Source organism: Phoxinus phoxinus, assembly GCF_949152265.1.
Source record: "Phoxinus phoxinus genome assembly, chromosome: 7".
In the NCBI taxonomy this organism is placed as follows: Eukaryota; Metazoa; Chordata; class Actinopteri; order Cypriniformes; family Leuciscidae; genus Phoxinus; species Phoxinus phoxinus.
The window spans coordinates 3558107-3582787 of record NC_136882.1 but is presented as its reverse complement, the minus strand read 5'-3'; the positions used below and the strand labels follow the sequence as shown (position 1 = coordinate 3582787).

General features: G+C 39.0%; 2 protein-coding genes across 3 annotated transcripts in view; one reads left to right on the top strand and one right to left on the bottom strand.

Moving 5' to 3' along the window:
* bpifcl (BPI fold containing family C, like) overlaps window positions 1-24681 on the top strand; it is a 210383-nt gene that overhangs the window by 75914 nt on the left and 109788 nt on the right. The gene's annotated exons all lie outside the window — the stretch shown is intronic.
* LOC307001863 (uncharacterized protein) lies at window positions 3336-4912 on the bottom strand. 2 transcript variants are annotated; one of them, XM_079618876.1, is made up of 3 exons: window positions 4568-4912; window positions 4321-4489; window positions 3336-4239 (listed from the first exon to the last, which is right to left on the bottom strand). In XM_079618876.1, exons 1-3 carry the CDS (start codon window positions 4585-4587, stop codon window positions 3916-3918), a joined length of 513 nt encoding a protein of 170 aa, XP_079475002.1. In that variant the 5' UTR covers window positions 4588-4912; the 3' UTR covers window positions 3336-3915. The 2 variants fall into 2 exon arrangements, with proteins under 2 accessions (XP_079475002.1, XP_079475003.1); XM_079618877.1 differs by having other exon boundaries at window positions 4339-4489.

The following is a 24681-nucleotide window of genomic DNA, read 5'->3' as shown; positions in this document are numbered from 1 at the left end:
GTTGAAGAATGTTCAACTTTGGGTAAAATGCTGCACTCATCACTGTCCTACTGTCTATGTCACTGTCACTTTTTACCCAACCGACCAATCACAGTGGAGGAAGGGGGGGACTAATACCACACCGACCAATGGATATTCAGTATCATAGCAACGAAGCGTCTCAACTGAAAAAAAACTGCGCTTCCAAAACGCTCTCAAGCGCACATAGCTTGCGTTTTCAGCTGGCTAAAAACGCTTTGGTGGACACACGGCTTAAGTGTAGCAATAACATATTTACATATGCGAATTCCTTGTTGCAAAGCTTGCACACAACCATGCTCTTATCGACGCTTCCATCAGTTCGTTTTTTATAAAAAAATGTCCCATCCACGGGGCCAACCAAAGCGGTCTCGTCAGCTTCACTGTGGTTTGTTTTTTTCTGAAGTCATGAAAGCTAGTTGGTTCTTCAGTATAATCGGTCCGCCGAAACTCATCCAGTGAGAAACGTTCCGCGGTGCAAAAATAAGTGTGATTAAAATGCTTAAAAAAAATGTAACGCATTTATTTTTGTGTAATTAACTAATCTTAATTAACGCGTTAAATATATTAATCCAAATATAAATTAAAGTCAAAAGCACATTTTTAGTACATAGTCAAGTCATACCTGGAAACCAATCCTGTTCAAATAGACTATATGAGCCATTCTACAGAATTGGTTCAAAGTTAGATTTGGAAACTTTTCTTTTTTTTATACATGCAAATTGTATAATATCCAAGGTAAACATTTCTAGTAATTGTGCAGTTAATTCTCATACTGTATTTTTAGAAAGTTTTGGAATACATCCTCTTCCCAATTGTGTCACTGATAAACAACAATAATAAATAATGTAATGAGAAGGTTTATATTGACCTATAAAGATTATTTTACATCTACCTTGTAAAAAAAATTTTTGTGCTATTTTATTAAAAAGTGTTCACATGTAAATTAACAACAATTACAATTTTAACAATATTTAAAGTGTAATCTTTCTTTTTTTAAAGTATCATACATATTTCAAAGTTAAAGCTGCAGTCCGGCACTTTTTTGGGTTTAAAAATATCAAAAAAGACATTTTTGAAAAAAAACGTAACCAGCCAGTGTTCAAAACGATCTGCTTGCCTTACCTCGATTCAAAACGGTAAGCTTGTAATAATAATTTTAATTCCAGTGGTACTGGTGGATTTCCGCGGGAATTTCGAGCATGTCTTTGCATCATTAAGTCACTTCTGTACACATAGAGAAGGAGTCCCCGGCTAGCGTGTGTGGATGATGGTGGAGATTTAGCTTAGCACTTGGTATGGCGGATCCCGAAAGTTTAAAGCGACAATCACCAGGGACAACTGGAGATTCACCAGTTGTAAAACCCAAAAACTTCGGACTTCAGAGTGGCTACAGAAAAAATATATTTTTCATGTTTTGACGTGATATAAGCAATCGTTAGATTTAATCAGCATGATATAGCCTACTGCAATGCTTCCCCCCACCCCCCGAATTTGGTCAGAACAAAAGTGAATGTTACTTACTTTTTTGTTAAATGTTGTTACTTATTTTCCGATGAAAATTCTAATGTTGACACTTTCAAAAAGTATACTCTGAGATTGCTGATGACAGTAGTACAGTATCCACAGCGACGCGGCAGCGACAGGTTCTCCTCAATACATTGTGTTCATCCGCGCTGTTTCATGCCGATTTACTACCCACGCACAGTTAATAATTCCGCGAATAACTGCAATTGCAGATTTCGAACAGAGATGGCGACAAAGAGGAAAAACGACGGACTGCAGCTTTAAGGATTCATTAGTTTGATATAGCCTAACGTTACATTGGAACAAACACTATAACATCTATAGTTGATGAGTTTATTTTTTGACAAAACATACTATATATTTAACCCTCTAGGCGCCACGGTCGAGTTTACTCGACAAGATGCGGCACTGAATAAAACGGCCGATTTTCTCAAATAGGGTGTCAAATTTCCTTCAACCTCCCATCCACTAGTTGGCAGACATGTTATACTTCATCCCAGAATAAAAAAAACCGTCATGCTTTTATACAAAATCTTCGAGCTAGAGCGCATTGAATCAGCGCGAACAAAAGCGGAGCTAGTGTGCGAGTGAGCCATTTTATCAAAGCAATATTGTCAACGTCAGCGAGTATTTGCATTAGATTATAATAATTATTATTATTATTATCTAATTGCATCAATAAAGCTTACCCACAATGAAGTGTTGGGTCATCTATTCGTTGACCCTGGTTCTGAAGGGAAATATCTACCTTCAGAAGTTGACGGTGATTATGAAAGTATAGCCCATTCGTTACACCAAGCACAAACGGTGAATCCTTTGCCCAATGTAGATGGTCCTTTGCCCGATGTCAGTGGTGGGAACAATGTTTCCCGGGGTCAGAGTGTTCATCGCGAAGTTAGCAGGTGTGTTATTGTTGTGGGGAACGAGGCGGAAGATTTTTTACCGCGCTAGCCATGTAGTTTGTCTTCTGACCGTGTGCCTCTCCGCAATCGCGGCGACATTATTGTGGTGGAGACTTTGTCTAAAGCTACTGGGTATGTTAGACGAGGTCAAAGTATTCATAGGACAGTTATGGGGCAACGTGGAGGCAGAGTGGGGAGTCGCAATGACAATGACAGTAGTCCGAGCTGTGCGCACTCGGCGCGCGCGCGAGGCAGATCTGGCCGCGCCCGCGCTGCTCGTAGCAGGAGCAGAGGCGGTGTGGACACGGGGCAACTAAGCAGGTCTTGTCTACTTGTGTTTGTGTGTCATATGAATAATATGTAATATATATATATATATATATATATATATATATAATCAGAGTGCCTACTGTATGTAGTAAATGGAAAATCTCTACAGCAAAAGGCCAACCACTACATGCATTCGGTTTGTTTCTACCATTTATTAGTAATGATTTACACAGTTTGTTTACTACTTACTATTTACCTGAGCATTCAGTATTGTGCAATATAGCATACAGAAGGTGAGGGACATTTTGGGGGGAAAGAAGTGCTGCATTTTATCATTTAAATTTGTGAATTTTCATGAAAATACTATAATCCAAGATGACCGCCACCATATGACGTCATATGCAAATTAGATGGGAAAATGTAATCCCTACATAAACTTTGGGTCATCCTTAATATTTCTCTAATTTACAGAAAGTCTCTATCTTTTATCACTTTTAAGATATAGCCTTTTGAAATTAAGATGTCAAAATCAAACGTTTTAGGAAAAAACCTCTGGCGCCTAAAGGGTTAACATATGAGCAGAAACTGGCTAACAAAAGCTTATTTAAAGTCTATTTTACAGTAAAAACTTTATAGTCTATCCAAAACTAGTCACAACTTGCAACAGCGCGCATATATGCCGTTCATTCATCACACACAGAAACGCGATTCATATTTAAACAGCCTTTTTGCGGTTTACAGACACTATTCCATATCACGATTACAACAAAGCATATAAGAATAAAAAACTTACTACTAATCCCCAACTGGATCCATTGCTCCTCGAAGTGAAACCAGCACTTCTGAGGTAAGTTTCCCATGATTATTCTTTGCAAGATGACACACAGTACATTCCTCTGATTAAACTTGATGTGTTTTATCGAGCTGATGTGGCCGGTTTGCATGCATTGCCTCAGAACATTTGCGTTTGAATAGCGCGCTCTCTCCGTGGGCGTGGTCACATTAAAAGACAATGAGCTATAATGAGAACTCGCTCTTTTTATATAGATTACATAAACAGAGCATATTTGTTTTAGTTTTGAATTAGATAATTTAAAAGTACACACTTAAATGATTATAAAGATATATTGCTCATGCATGGGTGAATAGTATTCCCTGAGTTTTGTTTATGTTTACAGACGTGCTTCAGAAAAAAAGTTCAGACTGTACTGTAAACGAACATGTTGTACAACACTGCCGGATTCTTCCTTAGCTCCTCCAGTAAACCAAGGGGTTTTAACCCCTTAAGCATGTCTGGATCCATTTTTCCACCCTTTCTGTTCTCCTGCCTCACATTCCTAATCAACACTTTATCCCCAGCCATGAAGTTGTCCTCCTGCCCTTTTTCCAGCTTCCGCTTCCGTATTTTCTCCTGACTCTTTGCAATGTTCTCTTTAACAACTTCCATTGTCTCCTTCCTATCGCTCGACCCCTCATAGAGCTGCTCACTTGCAACCATGGCTTCCACCTTTCCATGACAGATCTAAGACATTCACAATAATTATTCACATCTTTTAAGATTAAGTGTCATTAGAAAAAAAAAAACATTACACAAATCACTAACCTCATAGTCATTTGGTACCTGACATGGATACCGTGCCTCTCTTCCAAACATTAAAAAGTATGGGGAAAACTTTGTAGTTAATTGTTTTTTTGTTCGTAGTGCGAACATTGTTGCATTCAGATGCAGGTGCCATGTGGATGGATTTTCCCCAACCATTTTTGTCAGGCTTCTGGAGATTAACAATAATACAAAAAATTATGAAATGTTTAAAAACTACAGAACATGTGCCTGGACATATGTGATTTACCTTTGAATTGTGCCATTCATTTTCTCAACAAGGCCATTTGTCTGGGGATGATATGGAGAACACAGACTCCTGGTGATGCCAGTCTCTCACACAGGCTAAAATTGACCTTACAAATAAATAAAAACACTCCAGATATTTCTTATGGTCATATACATTTATTATGACTTGATTTGTGTTGAACCAACCTTGTTGACAAACTCTCTTCCCTGATCTGTTAGAAGACGCTGCGGTGCTCCAAATTTATAAAAAAAATCTAGGATGCACCCAGTGACCTCTTCTGCTTTTTTGGTTTTAATAATAATAATAATAATACATTTTATTTAAAGCGCCTTATCAGGACACCCAAGGACACTGTACAGAGCAGATAAAAAAAAAAAACATTAAAACAGTGAACAAATAAAATTGGCAAGACAACATTGAAGAGATATGGGTCAGGTGGAAAATGACTGTCTAAACAACAGAGTTTTAAGTTTGGATTTGAAAAGATGAAATGAGTCAATGGTGCGAAGGTCTGGAGGGAGTGAGTTCCAAAGATGGGGAGCAGAGCGACTAAACGCCCTGCTCCCCATTGTGACAAGACGGGCAGGGGGGACAGAAAGCTGGCAGGTGTTGGAGGATCGGAGTGAACGGGCAGGGATGTTTAAATGGAGGAGATCTGAGATATAAGGAGGAGCCATATTATGAAGAGCTTTGCAAGTAATAAGAAGTATTTTAAAAATGATCCTCTGTTTAATGGGAAGCCAGTGAAGTTGTTGCAAAATAGGAGTGATATGATGAAAAATGGGGGTCCGAGTAATCAGACGTGCAGCAGAGTTCTGTAGGAGCTGATTTATTAGGGAGACCAAACAGGAGTGAGTTGCAGTAGTCTATCCGCGATGTGACGAGGCTGTGGACCAGGATGGCAGTGGTTTGTGGAGTGAGAGAGGGGCGAAGACGGGAGATGTTACGCAGGTGGAAATAGGCGGACCGGGTGATGCTATTTATGTGAGAGTGGAATGATAATGTGCTGTCGAGGACGACGCCCAGACTCTTAACCTGAGGGGTTTTGAGAGGATAGGCTTCAGGGGCCGTATTCACAAAGAATTTTAAGGCTAAAAGTAGCTCCTATCAGGCGAATTTAGGAGCAACTCCTAAAAATAATGGGCATGTCACTCCTAACTTTAGGACTCCTAATTTTTTTCACTAAGATTAATTCACGAAGCATTTTAGCCCTAAAAGTAGCACCTAAGTCTGGGACAGCTTAAAAGAAGTCGAGAGGACTCCTAACTCACTAAGACCTATTCACAACGGGTCTTAAAATCGCCGCGCGACGCAGTGTATTGGAGACACTCAATGACACGGAGTTATTACAAAGATACCGCCTTAACCGTGAGGGAATACTGATTGTTGTGGATCTTGTGAGGGATGCAATAACAGCGCCAACTAATCGCAACAACCCAATCAATGCCGAATTTAAATGTATGATAACACTTCGCTGGCAACGGGGAAAATGCAATTGTGTAGTACACTCTGTAGACCCCATATTATTCGACAGTTCTTTTTCGACAAAGTTTTCCTTTAGACATTCGCCAACTCCAAAGAAACAAAGCCAGCTTTATGGATATTGCCGGTGTGCCCGGAGTGGTCGGTGCTATAGACGGACACATATTAAAATAATGCACCACGTCAGGATGAGGACATGTTTGTGAATAGAAAGAAAACCCACTCAATACCCAGATTGTGTTTGATGCAAACTTCACAATTCTCGATGTTGTATCCGTATCCCAGTGCCGAATTTCCCTTTTATTACGTTTTTTTTTTTCAGCACCAACTGGGCCAGCAGCAGTAACTGATCCTGCGTCCAGTTGGGCTTTCTTTTCCGTTTTGGCGAGTTCATAATCTACCGTCATTCAACTATTACATTACTTCAATAGGAGCAACATTTCCTTGCTTTACGTAGGCCTAGTCTATTTAGGCTAATAGGATGTCAATTAACCAAGCAAGTGTTAATGCAAGTGTCATTTTTCATTATTAGGCAAGTGGCGGTTTTCATTAGGGTATTAGGCTACCTTGATTTAATTTAATTTAATTCACAACTTCTCTCTCTCTCTCTGCCTTTTTAGGATTACACTTCACTGGGGCCTGCACAAACATGTCATTATATATGCATTTCGATTACATTATTATTATTATTTTGTGTAGGACACAGACATATTTAGATGTCGTAATTCCATGATTTGGTGCGTCTGTGTTATGTTCCGCATGATGGCCCTGTCATCTAACAACCAATCACCGTGATCATTGCGAGGAAGCTCGTGCATGAGAATTGACGTCATCCATAGCAACGAAGACTCAGTCTTAGTTTAGGAGTTGTCATTTTTCCTTACTAAGAGTAGGTCTGAAAGGCGTTGTGAATAACTTTTAAGAGAACACTCCTAGCTAAAATCTTTTAGTGCGATTTAGGAGTACTCCTAGTGGTAAGATAAAATTATTTGTGAATACGGCCCCAGATCACTTAGTAAAATAATCAACCATCACACAAATATATTGGTGGCCATTTTCTGTTGGATTCAACTTGCCAATCAGATCTATTCCAATCAATTCCAGTGGTTCTGTGACCTGAGAAGAAAATCCATGTTTTAAACATTCAAAACTAAGTCCATTACAAAAGTTTGTTATATTTGCAATTTTTTTTACATACAACTATAGGATTGTAAGCCTTCTTCTCCTTTACTGACTTTTTCCTAGCCTGACACTGAGGACACTGAGCTATCTGAAAGAAGAGAGGTTGGGCCATGATCATTTTAATTGATTTAGTGTATAGTAAATGCTTTTTTAACATTTAACTTACCCACTTGCGGATGTCCTGTTCCATGCCAGGCCAGTAAAATCTAAGAATTATGGCACTGTGGGTTTTCTCAACTCCACAATGTCCACCAAGAGGGCCTGAGTGGCAGGGCCGTTTGAAGGAATTTGGGGGCCCCAAGCAAAATGGACATGGAGGCCCCCCCCCCCCCCCATCCCATTATTATATCATGTTTAATAATTATTAATAATGCTGTAAATTAACAGTTTATTGTAACACACATTATATCTATCATATAATATATTGGGTATCGGGTAATGATTAAAAAAATTTTGTAACCATTTTTTTAAACATCTATAAACATTACATAGATAGACGGACCAGATATTCCTAACACTTTAAGGGTTACTAGTTGGTTTGTAAACTGTCTATAAACATTATCTGGAAGGTTATTATAAAGTTGCGACAGATGACTATAATACCTTGTTAAATAGTTAATAAACAGTACCAGTAAAACACGTGGGTTGTCCTGATACTGTACTTCAAAATGTAACAGTGTAAAAATTGCCACTGTAGTGGCAGTTTTAATCTTTTATTTCTTATTTTGTTTTCTCAATGATTTAACATACGAATGACGTGTTCTGTATTTGGAATTCTCCTGTTGTAACGTTGATACAGGTGTGTGTGTGTCACTGAGAAGACCCTAGGCTAGGGAGGGGTTGAGGCAACCATGGGGGTTCCTCAGGTCCTGCCCTCTGGGGTGGGTGTTTATAGAATGCTTTGATGAGAACATTATAAGACTACCAGAAAAACACCTATCTTGGTCTCACTCTGCCTGCATACTGGGCTGTTAGGGTTGGTGGGTTTTCACCCTCACCCTGCAGCTGGCCTGTGTGGCTAGACTGGGAACTATTCTGCAGAATAAATGTATATTTTCTTTTAAATACAATTTGAATATTGACGTCTCTTTTGCCTGAGAATGCTGCGTTTGTTAAATATTGTTTTGCCACAACAATTGGTGTCAGAAGTGAGGATTCCTTGGAAGTGACCGCTGGCCCTGAGCGAACGGTGATTGATCAACCTGGACCTAAAAGTATAATCCAGCCCTACCTCGTAGACTTAAGAGAGATGGGGCCGATCGTATCAGAGCCAGTGGAACTCCACTGGAATTAAGGAAAAAGAACCGTGGCAGTAAGAGCATTTCAGGTAAAGAAGACAATCAAATTATTTTGTTTTGTTGGGGTAACTTTTGGTATAACTGTGGGTGAACCATAGTGGCTGGAACTATCTCTTTGGTGCGGGCACAGAAAGTTTTCGAGGGGGAAATTGTATGCCGAAAACTAGCTCGTAAGTATGGACGGAAGAGCCATACCGTGGACGGAAGAGCCATATCGTGGACGGAAGAGCCAACAGAGCATATTTGCTACCCTTGCCGATTTGAGGTGACAAAATCGGATTTGTTGAGAGACGTCTCACAGATTATTAGACGCGCGTCGAAGGAAAATCCAGGAGAGATAGGATCAGCCAATATGGGGTCACACAAGAGTAAACTGAATAATACTTTTTAATACACCGGTTGTTTTGTTCTGTAAAATGGGAAAATAATTATGGCCAGAAAAGCATGCAAGAAATTGGGGAACGGATAAATTGTAACTAAAGGGTTTTTGTGATCGTGTTCAGCGTGTGTGTAAAACTGTGAACAGACAGAATTGTTGAACTGAAGATGAAAGAGAAGGAACTGAAAAGTAGCAAAGGATAGTAAGATAGAATGTTTGTTTTTTCTGATGGAAAATTACAAAAGAGTGAGTTGTTAAACTGAATTGTTGGATTGCAGATAAAGAGAACAGATGTAGAAAGAAACTGAAATGTTGGATTGAGAATTGTTGGATTGTGAGCAAACAGTGTTGCTTGAACTGGTTAGATGAAGCAGAGCGAAAAGAAAGTAAAATTAAGTTGAAATGGTCTGAAAAGTGAGTTTTTAGATAAAATAAGGCATTGAGTATGATTAACAGGGATTAACATGAGGAATGTTGCATTAAGCAGAATGGGAAAATTCTATATGTCAGTGTTAATTATGATGTGAATGTGCTTTATTGTATTAATGTTAGGAAAACAAGGATATTGAAGAATAGATTTCCATATGTTTATAACAGAGTTTATAAAAGATTTGATTGTGCAGGCAGCTATGAGAGATGTCTGTGTAATTTAGGGACTGAGAGATGAATAATTTTGTGATTTCCTTGAAACATTAGAGATAAGTGGGACTGAGGAATAATGTTGAGAAGTCTGCAGATTAACTATTTGATAAAAGAAAAAGCTTCCAAACAGTGTTAATGAAATTGATGACATGCTAAATGTCTTTATACTGTATGAACAGTTCTGATAAATAGTAGTGAGACAAAAGAGAGCAAATGTTGTAACCAGCTGAAGCTTTAACCTTAAAGAGATTTGCAAATGATGGTTTTGTAAAAGTTTGATTCTGATTGTAAAGAAACAATAAACATAGACTGGTTTCAAACAAAGAAATGCCAAAATTATACAAATTTGAAGAAAATTCTGTGTTAATATGGGTTAGAAAAACAGAGTAATGTTACTATGATTTGGCTTTGTAATTGAATTTGCAACTGAGATTGCATTATAGCTCTGTTTGCATTAGTGAATGGGGGATGTATTTTGAAAGCAGTAAACAGAACAGTGTGGTTAACTTGTAAAGAAAAGACCATTGTCCTTAGGAAGACAGATGGGTTATTTAGCCTTTGAACTCAAGGGTCATGAAGACAGTAAAGCTCAAACTCCCCTCAGGGGGTTTTCGACGGTCCTTTTGTGTAAAACAGCTTGATCTGGTCATACAGGGGTGACGGAAATTTACAGAGAGATCTGAAGAAGATTGAATGAGTTGCAAAATGTTTTAGATTATTCTAATTGCAGATTGGTAAACTCCTAAGAGAGAACATTTGGAAGTCAGACATTATCCTATGGTAATGAAACTTTTTGAAACGTTATTGAGACTGAATAATAATTATTTGATTTCTAAAGAATCAAATAAGCTAAGTAGAAGCAGTGTTGAGGGGGTAACAGCTGCTAAATGTAAAATGTAAAAGGCATTTGAGCTTGTTCGTGTTGATTATGAAAGAACTACAATCTGATGTGCTGTTTGTAAATAGGATAAAGTTTATGATTTGGTTGAAAACAATTTGATTATCTGAATTTGATGTGTGCTGAAACAGTTTCAGTGCAACAGAGACTCATTCTGAGTAGGAATTTATAATGTCTAAATTCCCTATAGTGGCAAAGGAACCTATAAAAATCATGCTTGAATTGAAAATGCATGTAATTTATGGAAAAGATAACTAGGCTAGAGTTAACAAGATGAAGTTAGAAGTTAGAAAGTTTTGGAAAGTGCAAAAGTGCCAATACAAAGGGCCATTAGTACATGGCTAAAGATGAAGACAGATTTTGTAGATTCAAGGAAAAGATTGAGTAACGAAGGAACTAATACATAACATAAGTTATTGTAATGAATTTATTGTCACATTTTGTCTAAATTACAGTCTTAGAAGGCTGTTGAAAAGAGTATTTGTTTAGAGAAAGCAGCAGTCGTGCGTGTTACGAGAGACTGCTTGAGGAAGGATTGACATGTTTTCTTTCTGTTATGGTCAGCTAGGAAGAAAGCTGAAGCAAAGTAATGATAATAAAATAAAAAACAACACAGCTGATGTTTGTAAAAGCAAATGAATAGACATGTTTTGAAAATGGTTAAGAGGCCATGTAAAAATTTGGTAAAAGCTACAGCAAAATGTTAAAATTTTGATTTAAATGTAAATCTTTTTGAAGAAAAGACAAGAAATATGAACGGTTAATAGTCAGGTGTGTTTGATGATGACTGCAGTTTATGTCTTGATAAGAGTGAGTTAGGTATTAGGTAGTGAAAGCTATTCATAGTCTGAATAGTGTGCATAGATGTGTCATTAATGTTTTATCAATTACAGATGGGTGAATGAAAAATTTGAGAGAAGTTGATAATTCTGAATCGATTTGGTCATTTATGATATACAGTAGATTTGAATTAATTTCTAGATCGGTTTAAATTCTGATGGAAGTTGGAATTGTGGAGTTGTAGATCACCATCCATGGATTGAAATAAAATAGGTTATAGATTTGACGGCAACAATACAGTAAAAATTGGCTAGATCAATATCAAATTATTGAGAGAGCCTTTAACATTTGTGTGAACAAGGGCAAGAATGTTGTTCGACTGACAAAAGAAAGGCTGTAAAGAAAGATCTGTAAAGAAAGTAAGAAATGTTTGTAGATGACTAAGGGCCATTTGCATCTTCAGGGTATGTATGTATGCTTCTGCAAAGTTCACACCCAGCATCCTGCCAGGCAGGAAAAGATAGGGGTTATCAAACCAGGGGGGGGGTCAAGGATCATTATCTTCAGAGGACAGAGGGGTCATTTTGACCATAAGATAACACCTTTGATCTCACAGATGTAAAGACAGTAAAGCCCAAGGAGGGGAAATAGAGTGACAGTTGTATTCAGTTGTTGCAGATGACTGAGAATTGAGATTGAGTTGAGAGACAAACTGTTGAGAGCAGTCTTGAAAAGCAGGATAAGCAAAGAGTGCATTTGCATTTCAAATAATTTGATAAGAAGATGAGATTGTGGCTTGGAGTGAAGAATATAAAATTTTAAGAGACTTAAGACAAGAGTTAAGGTTAAGAGACAGAGAAAGATGTCTACAGAACAGTGTTTAGTTTAATAAATCCAAACACAATTATGTTAAATTGATGCACAAGTAAAATTGTGCATAAAAAAGGGGGAAATGGTTTAGAATTTGCTGAAAGCCATCGCACAGGTGGACAAAAGTGTGCTAACAAGAAATGTTTTCAACAGGAAACAGGGAAGATGCAGCAGCACAACAACAAAAGAATTAACTATTTGACATTTGTTTTTCTTTACAGAGGATGCAGACTGTGCCCAATGAAATAATGGCTATGGATGAATTTAGCTAGATATCCTGGCTTATTATTGTGACAGAAAGGATGTCAGGATGGATTGGATCAAACAGAATTGATTCTGTTCCAAATGTATAAATATTGTTTTGTTAACATGAGTGCTTTTTCAGGGGAAAAGAGAAAGAAATTATCTGGTGATAATGTTTCAGGTTGATGATTCCACAGGTCGAATCAAGAGGGACGACCGACTAGATAAGCAGTCACTAACAAAATCACTTAAGGTTTTCGTTCGCAGGTGACAGCAGAAAGTAAATGTTTTATTCCAGTGGGGGTACGGTCATGATCTAAGGGAAAATCTTGTTAGAATCAGAAAATGATTGGAGAGTGTGAGACCTGAGTCCAAACTTCTCACCTTAGACTAAACGAACAAACACATGCCAACGAAGTATAAAGTGGGGGATAAAAGGCTTGTGTTAGTAACAGCATCCATTACGTACGAGGGAGAAAGACGATTCGACCAACTAATGGTTTAGCAGAAGAATCTGTTTTGTGATGATGTTGATGATTTTATTTGATTGATTCAAACTAGGAACTAGGTATTGATTTGATTGGTGAAAAATGTAGAAAATCTATTAATTGATGTGTAATAAGCAAAAAAAGACGGTCCATAATGGAAATATTAGAGTAAATTTTGAAAAACTACATTGGTTAGAAGGATGAACAAAATTATGCAGACGATTCGAGTAGCGGAAGTTACAGTGAAATGTATTAATTGAGTTAAGATATGTTTTTGTTTTTCTTTGTTTTGTTTTGTTCTGTTTTTGATTTTCTTTTCTTTTTCTTTCTGAAGACGATGAAATATAAAAAGGGTTATTTGAAATGAGGGGTTTTGTTATAATTTTTAATATTTTGTATGTTTATTCAAATCAACCAGGGGTGTTGAATTGATATGGTTTTCATACTATGACAATCTATAAAATTTTTTTGTTTATACTGGAGTGAATGCGGGCCCGAATTCGGGAATGTGGTGACAGAGCTTACCCATTTAGCCCTGCTTCAGTTAATATTTAATTGCTTGATACTTCAACAAGGTTCAAGTGATCAATTATATGGAAAATTGTTTGTTTTGTTTTTCACAAAAATGTAATGCATAAGATTTTTATTAAGTTTTTAGATCTAGACTGAATGATAACAGTGTATTGCATCCAGTAATTGTTTGTTTTGTTTTTCTTTGGATTTACTTTATCAATGAAGTAATGATTTGTCTGACCAAGTTATTTTGAAATGTATGTCAGTATTTCTCATTTTAACCGAAGTATAACTATTTGTATTATCAATGATGATTTTGAAACTTTTCTGAAACTTATTTGATTTTTGTTTATTTGTATTTTGTCCATTTGGCTTGCAACAATGTTTTGGACATCAATTCAATTGAATCTCTGTGCTTGCACTGAATATTTTGCTGATACTCTTCATGAAATGGTGTTTTAAACCAGCAGTTGTTGTTTGTTGTAATGCAATTTATTTAAATGTTTCCAGAAACAGTGTAAGAACTTGTAAAGATCTTCTTTTATCAATTCCTTGACTATATTTTTTAAGTACATCAATTTAAGGGCCTTTTGCCAGAGACTAATTTCAATCTGACCATATCAATCCTCTGACCAATGACAAATGACATGTGTCTGCTTTTGCTGTTCATTGTGTTAGATTGTCTTTTAAATCACAGGATCACTGCTACCGAAGTTCATATCTTGTGTTCTGGTTCAGAAAGAGACAGCTGCCAGACTGCTGTCCCACTAGTTTGCTCCCAGATTCAGTGCCTGTTCTTGTGCAGGTATTCGATGGATGATTTGCATAACGGTGCAACCCAATTTGATAGAGCCTAATCCTGCAGGGCTGGATGGGGAACAAAGACTGAACAACTGACAAACTGTTTTGCTACAAGCTTGGACGAAAAGTCTGAAGATGTCACTTTTGGACTCCATGTGTGGCCAACGGGACCAATGGGAAATTGTAGGATTGAAAATAATCCAAGATATTTGAAATGAACAAAGACATCTGCTTTACTGTTTTTGACAACCTATTTCCATAATGACAATTTGGAGTCTGTAAAGGCACCAAGGTGCTGATAGTTATCAAGGCCTGTAGGCCTAAGATGTGTGTACTTTGGCGGGATGAAATTGTCAAAACATTAGTACAATAGGGAAATTGTAATTATCTGATTGGTCAGTTTTGAATGTCTCACATTTGGGTTTTAGTCACATGGTCACGGAAGGGATAACAGGAAGATTTAAATGAAAGGTATAAATATGATAAATATTTGGGTTTTCAGAGAATGAAAAACAGGGAGAAATTGTAGTGGCAGTTTTAATCTTTTATTTCTTATTTTGTTTTCTCAATGATTTAACATACGAATGACGTGTTCTGTATTTGGAATTCTCCTGTTGTAACGTTGATACAGGTGTGTGTGTGTCACTGAGAAGACCCTAGGCTAGGGAGGGGTTGAGGCAACCATGGGGGTTCCTCAGGTCCTGCCCTCTGGGGTGGGTGTTTATAGAATGCTTTGATGAGAACATTATAAGACTACCAGAAAAACACCTATCTTGGTCTCACTCTGCCTGCATACTGGGCTGTTAGGGTTGGTGGGTTTTCACCCTCACCCTGCAGCTGGCCTGTGTGGCTAGACTGGGAACTATTCTGCAGAATAAATGTATATTTTCTTTTAAATACAATTTGAATATTGACGTCTCTTTTGCCTGAGAATGCTGCGTTTGTTAAATATTGTTTTGCCACAACACCACACAGAATAAAGTAACTGTTCAAGGTCCATTGGTAACTTATAAAAATAATGTCATATTTGCGTAAACTGTTACTACCGTATATCACACGACACTAGCACATTAAGATAAGCTATGAAAAAATCATGTTCCTCTGCCTCTTTCTGGTTAAATACTGTTTATAGATGGGTAAAAAGACTGTTTGCTAACTGTTAAATGACAATTAACTAAAGATTAAATAACTAAAAATTTACCATCTATTAATGATGGTTATTATAAAGTGTTACCGAAAAGATATGTTAGCATTTCCATATTTTGATATTAGAAGGGAAGGGATGCAGCTGCTTTCACAACTAGCCTACCAATGCTTAAAATCATCCCAAGCTAATGTTTGATGCACATAATTTATTGTGTGGTTTTCCTAACCCCCATAAATAGATTATCACGGTGGAACAGTTAGTAGGCTATATGCTATGCCACTTTCATCAAAACCTATTACAAGCTATAGCAACGTCATGTCATTAAATACGATAGACAGTGATTCTGGAACAAATCTGCGTCTTCCTTATCCCGTTAAAAAAACATATTACAGCAAAAGAAAAGTTGCACTAACTGTTCGTTACCAGCAGCATTTGCCGTCAGGCAGGTAGCTAACATACACATATTTTTGCTAGCCTACCTGCTGCAAAATTACACCACTTGTACAAGACAAGTAGAGCTATTTTATCCAGTGTAATTTATTACTTACCACTATCTTGTTTTTCTTTTTCTTTTCTGGCTTCCTGAAGCATAATTCCGCTTCATTATGACTACCGAGGAGGTTTTGTATTTTGCCGGCCGCAGAGATCGCGTGGTTGGCTGGCTGCTGTCAGCGAGAGGGGCCCTCTTGAGGGGTATCCCGATAACAGTGTCATTGCACTTTACTGCATTGACTATCAAAGGGGTGCTCACGCAGTTTGTCGTTGCATTTTATTCTTAACCAGTCGTTGTCTTGGGGCCCCAGGCCAGCTCGGGGCCCCAAGCAATTGCTTAGTTTGCTTGCCTTGTCGCGACGGGCCTGGTGAGTGGAATTCCATAAATACATTGTGTGCCTCCTCAGGTGAAAGGACAACTTTTGCTAAATGTTGACTCTTGTCCTTTTTTTCTCCTGCAGATGTAATGCAGCTCTCCATCTAATATAATAATATTATATTAGTAAATAAAGGTCACAGTTGTACTACCTTCTTATGGTGAGACCAACTTCATACACCATACCTTTCAGTGTGAAATTTTCACATCTTCTCTTTATATAATAGCGCTCCTTTGCTGAGCAGCTATCAGGAAATTAGTTATCCTGCAATTTTTTTTGTATTTCTGTAACTTCCATTTGCTATGGCTATGGCATAACAACAACGACATCAGCTACAATAATCACACCTAATTTATAGACCTTTTCATCTGCTCCTAATTGTTAGCAGACGACAACAAAGCAAATGATGAGATGAATTAGAGAAGTTAATTTGTTAATGAGTTTCATGGCACCAGTCAAATTAAGAGAACTGACATAATACAAATTTTATTACATAAAAAGAGGCCCACAACCATTATATTGTTGTAAAACTGATAGACCATTCTATCTATCTATCTATCTATCTATCTATCTATCTATCTATCTATCTATCTATCTATCTAAAAAGAGGACACAAAAAAGTAAACAATTAAGCATTTCTTAATGTAATTGATGTTTGGGAGAGGTATACTTGTATTCATGTTCATTCATGTGAAAAATTAAGAGGTTAGTGATGTATGTGAATACTAGCCATAAAGAATATCTTTTTTCAATAATTTGAATATATTTTTGAATAATTCATCATACTGTATATCAGATGTTCTGCTTATTTCAGTAATATAATATGTGGTTGCCACTCAGTGTTTTTCACAGAACTTTAATACAAAAGACAGTGGAAGCTGGAAAAATAACCCAGAAGTCTGTAGGATCCAACAGCATAGTTTATTTATTAAAAACGTGTTAAACACTTTATTATGTCACATTGAAAATGAAAACGTGATTAAATAACACAACTCACATGAGTTGTGCTGTGTTGCAATACATTAGATTTACGACATTCAAGTTATGTACAATACAAAGACAATATTACTATAAGCATTTATATTAAATTAACTTAATTAAAATTATTATATAAGTCTAAGAAGATGCAGTATTACATAAAGAATTGTTCTCTTTTCCCATTTTAATCTTTTGTACAAAATAAAACATAATTTGAAACAATTTGATATTATATTTCAGCCAATAGCAAAATGTTGATTTCAGATCAGACAAAAATCCAGGAGGAAAATGCTCAACCAGAATTACCATTACTGGAGTTCACTGGCATAATCACACACCTTGTATAATTGCAAAGAAGCCCTGCAATCACAATATAAAAAGAACAAGAATAATACCCTCTTCAAGATTGAACTCTATCCAGACTTTTTGGCTTAATTCAACTGAAGTCTGGAACAAAAACGAGAAGAATAATTCCTTGAACCGTCATAGAGAGCAGAGTCAAAATAAGTTTTATAAATAAATAAATAATAATTGTGTGTGTTACATATCAACATGTTGAAAGTGTTCCTGAGATAATTACCTGGGCTTCATGACACTATAAGCATATTATGTCCAGGGAAATGGATATATAATGGCGTCAGAGCTGGCTGTACAAGCAAGAGATCTAAGAACATAAAATCAGCAGAATAAAATTGGTATATTGACTACACAAGGACACAATATAAATACAGTAATATGAGACGTTTACATTCTTACGTCTTCTGACGCGCGCTCATAAGTCTGCTCATCCAATGAAACTGAATGCCCCTGCCCATGTTTACATAGGCGCGCGTGGTTTCTGAGCTTGCCAATACAATTTTGTTAAACTTCTTTGAAATTGAGTCAAATACGCAGAAACACACTACAAAAACAAATCGCTTTATTATGCATAACAGTGTAAACCACTGGTGAAACATTCGTCTTTAATCAGCGATCCGTGAAAAATGACATGTGACGAATCTGTAGCCATCTAACATCTGCTGGAATTCCAGGTAAAACTAACTGCGTGTACACGCGTTTCCCCAGTTAACATGATCCCCAGTTGATCCGTAACACCGGATTTTTTTTCACATAGCAGATGAATAGATTTAAAATACTCCGTCATTTATGGTCATGCAGACTTAATAAATATGAAAAAATAATCTGTGAGATGTCTACTTTTGTATGTGTCCACTTACAATCAAAACAAAACGTTGTGCTTTTGTAAAATAAAGAAATTAAACAGGGTGTGCTTTTCTGCCTCGCCGTCTCGTGAACTTTTTTTTCTTCAGGACGTCTCTAACATAAAAAAAACTCAGCGAATACTTGTCACACATTTATGAGCTGTATATATTTATAATCATTTAAGCGTGTAGTTTTAAATGATCCGATTCAAAACGAAAACAAATATTCTCTGTTTAAGTAATTTGTATAAAACCAACAAGATATCCAGTTTCTCAAACCCTCGCTCATTAGTTTTAATGTGACCACACCCACACACGCAAAACATATAGAGATGCAAATGCGTCGCGCGAACGTGCTCATTACCTCAACAACAAAGCGCCGCCAAACTTCATCCGTCCTCTGCTGTCGTCGAGTTTGGAAGACATGCTGTGAGATTATTGGATTTACATCAGAAGAAGAAGAACGCGATTTGAAGACAAGAAAGATTTTAAGGTAAGAAATAATTCTGAATTATATTAGTGTTATTGTTGCATAAACTTCACATTGCCATTGAACTGTTGCTCGATGCTTCAGTGAATGTTCCCTGCACGCGCTGTGAGAGTTAGAGTCAGTCGCGCGACGTGCGTTTGAAAAGCAAAACGTTTTTACTCCACAATCTCATTTCATAACGTCATATCGATTGTAAAAGTTTTAAGTAACATATGATAATAAATATATTTTTCTCTAGTGTAGTGTTACTGAAGTGTTCCTTTTTAACGATGCCTGCTATACTATTGTTATTATTATTTTATGCAGCCCTGCACGTATATGCCTACAAGGCACAACAAACCTGGTGTTCATTATATATACATATATATATATATGTGTGTGTGTATTTTGTAAATTTTAAAAAGCAATTTTATCCAAAACAAATCTAAAATGCATTTCAAAAATCATGCAGCCCTAGTTTCTCTTGATATCAGCATGTTTTATTTATTTATTTATTTTTATTTATTTATTTATTATTACAGGGACAGTGCATATTAATAAACATTTCTGACAATATGCCAGAATTAGCCAGAAGGCTATTTTTCATCTGCAGTCCCCGGACTGATGTTAAAAGTCACCCTAAAGGAGAATAAAATTACATATATAAAAAAAAATTAAAAAATTGTACAATAAATTTAGTAAGAAATCAAAATACAGCAAACCAAAAATCAAACAAACATCAGACAAAGACATAACATATACACACACACAAGGCAAGAAGCCAGCAATGGATAGAGCACATATAGAAATGTGTTAATGTTGACAGCTCTGAAATTCAAGAAGCCATTTCTTTAAATGGTTCTCAAATGTACAATATGTGTTTTGATTTCTGATGATTAAAGGAATGCGGTTCCATTCAGTAGCAGCTCGAACAGAAAAAGAAGTATGACCAAATACACTTTTCCTAAAGGGAATGACCCAATCTCCCCTCGCTGCACCTCTGGTTCTACTATGATCAGCTGTACGGATGTTAACAAACTGATGGAGTGGAGGGGATGATAAACCATGAATAATTTTGTATAGAAGACATAGATTTGAGTATTTGACCATGTTTTCCCAGCTGAGTAATCTATGTTTTAGTAATATTGGACAATGATGAGAAGTAATTGATCTCTTATCCAAAATTTTAACTGATCGTTTATAAAGTGACTGCAGGGGTTTCAGTGACGTAACACCAGCTTGTGACCAGATGGGTAAACAGTAAGTGATATGTGATAAGATCATAGAGTGCATGTACATTTTTGCTGCCTGTGTGGACATTTGATGGCGAATGTGTCTAAAATTCATGAGGTTAAATGTTCACAGTTTTTATTTTATTTTATTATGTACTAGTCCTGCTGACTTCAACATGAGCATGAGTCAAATCAAACACCTGGGAAATGACAGGTATGTACTATGTTTCAGGAATGGCACAAAGGTGTGTGACTGGTTAAGTCTCTGTCTTTAGTTCAGTGTGTTAAATAATGTGCTTTTTTGCCATTTGTTGTGTATCTTTGGATTGTTGTGTTGTAAATAAATCCAAACAATCAAAAAGCCGTTCTTTTTAAAATCTCCTCATTCTTTGTGCAAGGTTCTTCATAATGAAAGTGCCTGAGAGCTCCTAATAGGGCCATTATGGGAGGCTCTTTGTCCCTCTTAGGTGTGAAACACTCAATATTCATGGGTGGTTTACGCATACTCGCATAAAGCTTTCTTACACAAGACATGTCTTACAAAAGCTTTTAAATCAAAATATATATTAATTCTTTAAATATATAAATCAATATATTGTCTTATCTGAATGAGTAGTCAAGGTGATTTTCACATAGTTTTGGAGCAAATATTCTAGGCTATGTGATAAAATTTTCAAAAGTCTTGTGAAGAAATAATCAGTTTGGGTTTCATAACCTTATTTCAGTGACATTTTTTTTTGTAATTTTCACAAACCACGCATAAATGTTATTATCTCAAAACTACAAAATTTGACATACATGCTGCTGACATATTATTGTAGCAGAGTTTGTGCTGAATGCAGTGTAATAAGACTTTAGCCATGAAAATGTCACACAAGTAACAGAAATAAGCACAAATGTCAGAACACCTCCAGGACCCAGAAAACACCTCAGACCCCAGAGGGTTAACCGTGTAGCCAGCTATGTCTTGTTTTAATGTTATACGCATGGTTAACATTAGGTGATGACAAGCAAAGTGTAGCAAGCTACCGCTAGCAAACTTAGCTGTTTACAGTAGCTTAACTTTAACGCTGTATTAATGTTACTGTTTTAATGAATGTATTCCACATTAAAGGGCATATTGCAGGTTAGAGTACCCAGTGAGCCAATGTATAGAAAAATAATGTAGGGTATATAAACATATACTTATAAAACGCTATTTAGGCTTCTGGAGTTGTTTTTGTGAGAAAATTTTACTTCCGCATTCGAAAACCGCCAAACCGGAAGTGACGTAACGGGAGGGAGAGCGCTCAAAGTAAACAATAGGAAAGCAATGGATCGCAATGACAGTTCGGACGCTGAGGAAATTGTAGCCTAAATGTTTACTCGTATGACGGACCTATAATTATGAGGTACATAATAATTATTATCCAGGTACAGGCCAGGATTAGACAGAACAACGGTCAGAGGAGACACATTGAGCTGTGGTGTGAGGAGAACAGGGCAGGGGTCTCGGTGAGAGAACAGTGTTTGCTTATAGATTTATTCATGTTAGCCGACTATATGTTTAACACTATGCTCAGATCACAATATTGTACAGATTATTATCATGTATCAGACAATAGCAAAGCTATTATTTAGACCCTTACCTGCATGTGTTGTGTATGTCAGCCATTAGGAGACAGTTTCCAGAGAAAGAGGGACTTTATAAAGGCTTTGAATGGCCCCATTTGGTGACAATGAATAAAAAAATAATCACAACTGTCTTACTGTATAAAAACTTTATATGTAGAAACAGCCAACACAAACAATAAAATTCGGAGTACAGATTGAAAATGAACATAATATATTATATTTATAATAATAAGTGTCGGCTACAGACTAATAAAAAGCACATAAATGCATTACATTACAAGTTTATGTAGGATATGTTAATGAATTAATTTAAGACAAGGCACATGTTGTAAAGCAGATGTACATTAAGTGACCTCTGACCGATCCATGACCGTCATGTTTCCCGGCGGCGGCCGAAACACAATCTGACGGCGGACCGGGCGACTCGATGAAGGAGCCGGGACAGTGTGCACATATCGCCGTCATCATGCTTATAACTCCATCATATCGCCGGGATTATAATCATCCGGTCTATTGTGAGCGCTACACACTAAAGCGTTTTTCAAAGCAGATGCAGAAGTGAAGTCCCGTCTCTGCACAAAACGCAAACAGGCACGGAAGATAGCACTGTCCTTTTTCTTGTTCAGAAACCTTGTCACGAAACACACACGGGAAAAGGTAAGATTCAAATGCAGTATTTTAATGTGGAAGTCCGTACTCACAACAGTCCAGGCAAGGGTCAAAATCCAAGAAAGCAATCCAACAGACAAACAACGACAGGGTAAATCCAAGACGACGAAGTGTGGTGACAGAACAAGGACTCCGTGACATGAACTGAGACAGACAGGGTACTTATACACAGACACTAACAAGAAACAGCTGGGAACAATGAACATTGATGGGTAACAGACAAAGGATTATGGGAAATGTAGTATAATGTGGATGACACCGTGGGGAAGAGGACATTTAGTGGACACCAGGAATACACAAACCAGAAACTGTGACATAACCCCCCCTCTACGGAGCGGCTACCAGACGCTCCAAGACCCACAAGAAACAAACAAAACAAAGGTCCAGGCGGGAGGTGGAATTGTGGAGGATCAGGGGGAGGGATGGAGGGCCAGGACCATGAAGGGGAACAGGAACAGGGGATGACAACTTAACTGGCGGCCGGGGCGGCGCAGACAGTCCATCGGGAGGCCAGGTCGGAGACGACAGTCCATCTGGCGGCCAGGGCGGAGACGACAGTCCATCTGGCGGCCACGGCGGAGACGACAGTCCATCTGGCGGCCACGGCGGAGACGACAGTCCATCTGGCGGCCAGGGCGGAGACGACCCCTCGGGCGGCCATGGAACTGGAACAGACACCACCGGCTAAGGAACAGGAACAGACACCACCGGCTCAGGAACTGGAACAGACACCACCGGCTCAGGAACTGGAACAGACACCACCGGCTCAGGAACTGGAACAGACACCACCGGCTCAGGAACAGGAACAGACACCACCGGCTCAGGAACAGACACCACCGGCTCAGGAACTGGAACAGACACCACCGCCCCAGGAACTGGAACAGACACCACCGGCTCAGGAACTGGAACAGACACCACCGGCTCAGGAACTGGAACAGACACCACCGGCTCAGGAACAGGAACAGACACCACCGGCTCAGGAACTGGAACAGACACCACCGGCTCAGGAACTGGAACAGACACCACCGGCTCAGGAACTGGAACAGACACCACCGGCTCAGGAACTGGAACAGACACCACCGGCTCAGGAACAGGAACAGACACCACCGGCTCAGGAACAGGAACAGACAACACTGGCTCAGGAACTGGAACAGACACCACCGGCTCAGGAACTGGAACAGACAACACCGGCTCAGGAACTGGAACAGACAACACCGGCTCAGGAACTGGAACAGACACCACCAGCTCAGGAACTGGAACAGACACCACCGGCTCAGGAACTGCAACAGACACTGCCGGCTCAGGAACAGGAACAGACACCGCCGGCTCAGGAACTGGAACAGACACCGCCGGCTCAGGAACTGGAACAGACACCGCCGGCTCAGGAACTGCAACAGACACCGCCGGCTCAGGAACAGGAACAGACACCGCCGGCTCAGGAACAGGAACAGACACCGCCGGCTCAGGAACTGGAACAGACACCGCCGGCTCAGGAACTGGAACAGACACCGCCGGCTCAGGAACTGGAACAGACACCGCCGGCTCAGGAACAGGAACAGACACCACCGGCTCAGGAACTGCAACAGACACCACCGGCTCAGGAACAGGAACAGACACCGCCGGCTCAGGAACTGGAACAGACACCGCCGGCTCAGGAACATACACGGGCACCGGCTCAGGAACAGACACGGGCACTGGCTCAGGAACAGACACGGGCACCGGCTCAGGAACAGACACGGGCACCGGCTCAGGAACAGACACGGGCACCGGCTCAGGAACAGACACCGGCTCAGGAACAGACACGGGCACCGGCTCAGGAACAGTCACGGGCACCGGCTCAGGAACAGACACGGGCACCGGCTCAGGAACAGACATGGGCACCGGCTCAGGAACCGCAGGCGTGACGTGAAGCTCAGGCTTGGCAGGCGTGACGTGAAGCTCAGCCTCGGCAGGCGTGACGTGAAGCTCAGGCTCGGCAGGCGTGACGTGAAGCTCAGGCTCGGCAGGCGTGACGTGAGGACTGATGGCGACATCCAGAACACCAGCGGGCTGCACGGACAAAGCCTCCGGGATGACACCGGACTGTTCGGGGACGGTCTTCGGGACTACAGCGCGCTGTTCGGGGACGGCCTTCGGGACAACAACGGGCTGCTCGAGGACGACCTCCGGGAAGACTGCTCGGACAGATGTCAGTGGCAGATCGGCCAACTTGGACACCAGTCCACTCCTCCTTCGGACGAGTCCAATAGAGGCAATCGTGCTGGCTGATGGTGCGGACTGTGGTGGGTCATTCTCCATGGCCGACAGAGACACTGGTTCGGCGGCGGCGATCTTGTCTGGAGACACCGGCGCGAGGTC

What these genes read in the sequence shown, in the direction of transcription:
- LOC307001863 (XM_079618876.1), bottom strand. Translation starts at nt 4,587, where the DNA reads ATGAATGGCACAATTCAAAG. An exon ending in ATGAATGGCACAATTCAAAG is followed by an intron (nt 4,490 to 4,567) that starts GTAAATCACATA and finishes GTTAATCTCCAG; the next exon opens with AAGCCTGACAAAAATGGTTG. An exon ending in AGGTACCAAATGACTATGAG is followed by an intron (nt 4,240 to 4,320) that starts GTTAGTGATTTG and finishes TGAATGTCTTAG; the next exon opens with ATCTGTCATGGAAAGGTGGA.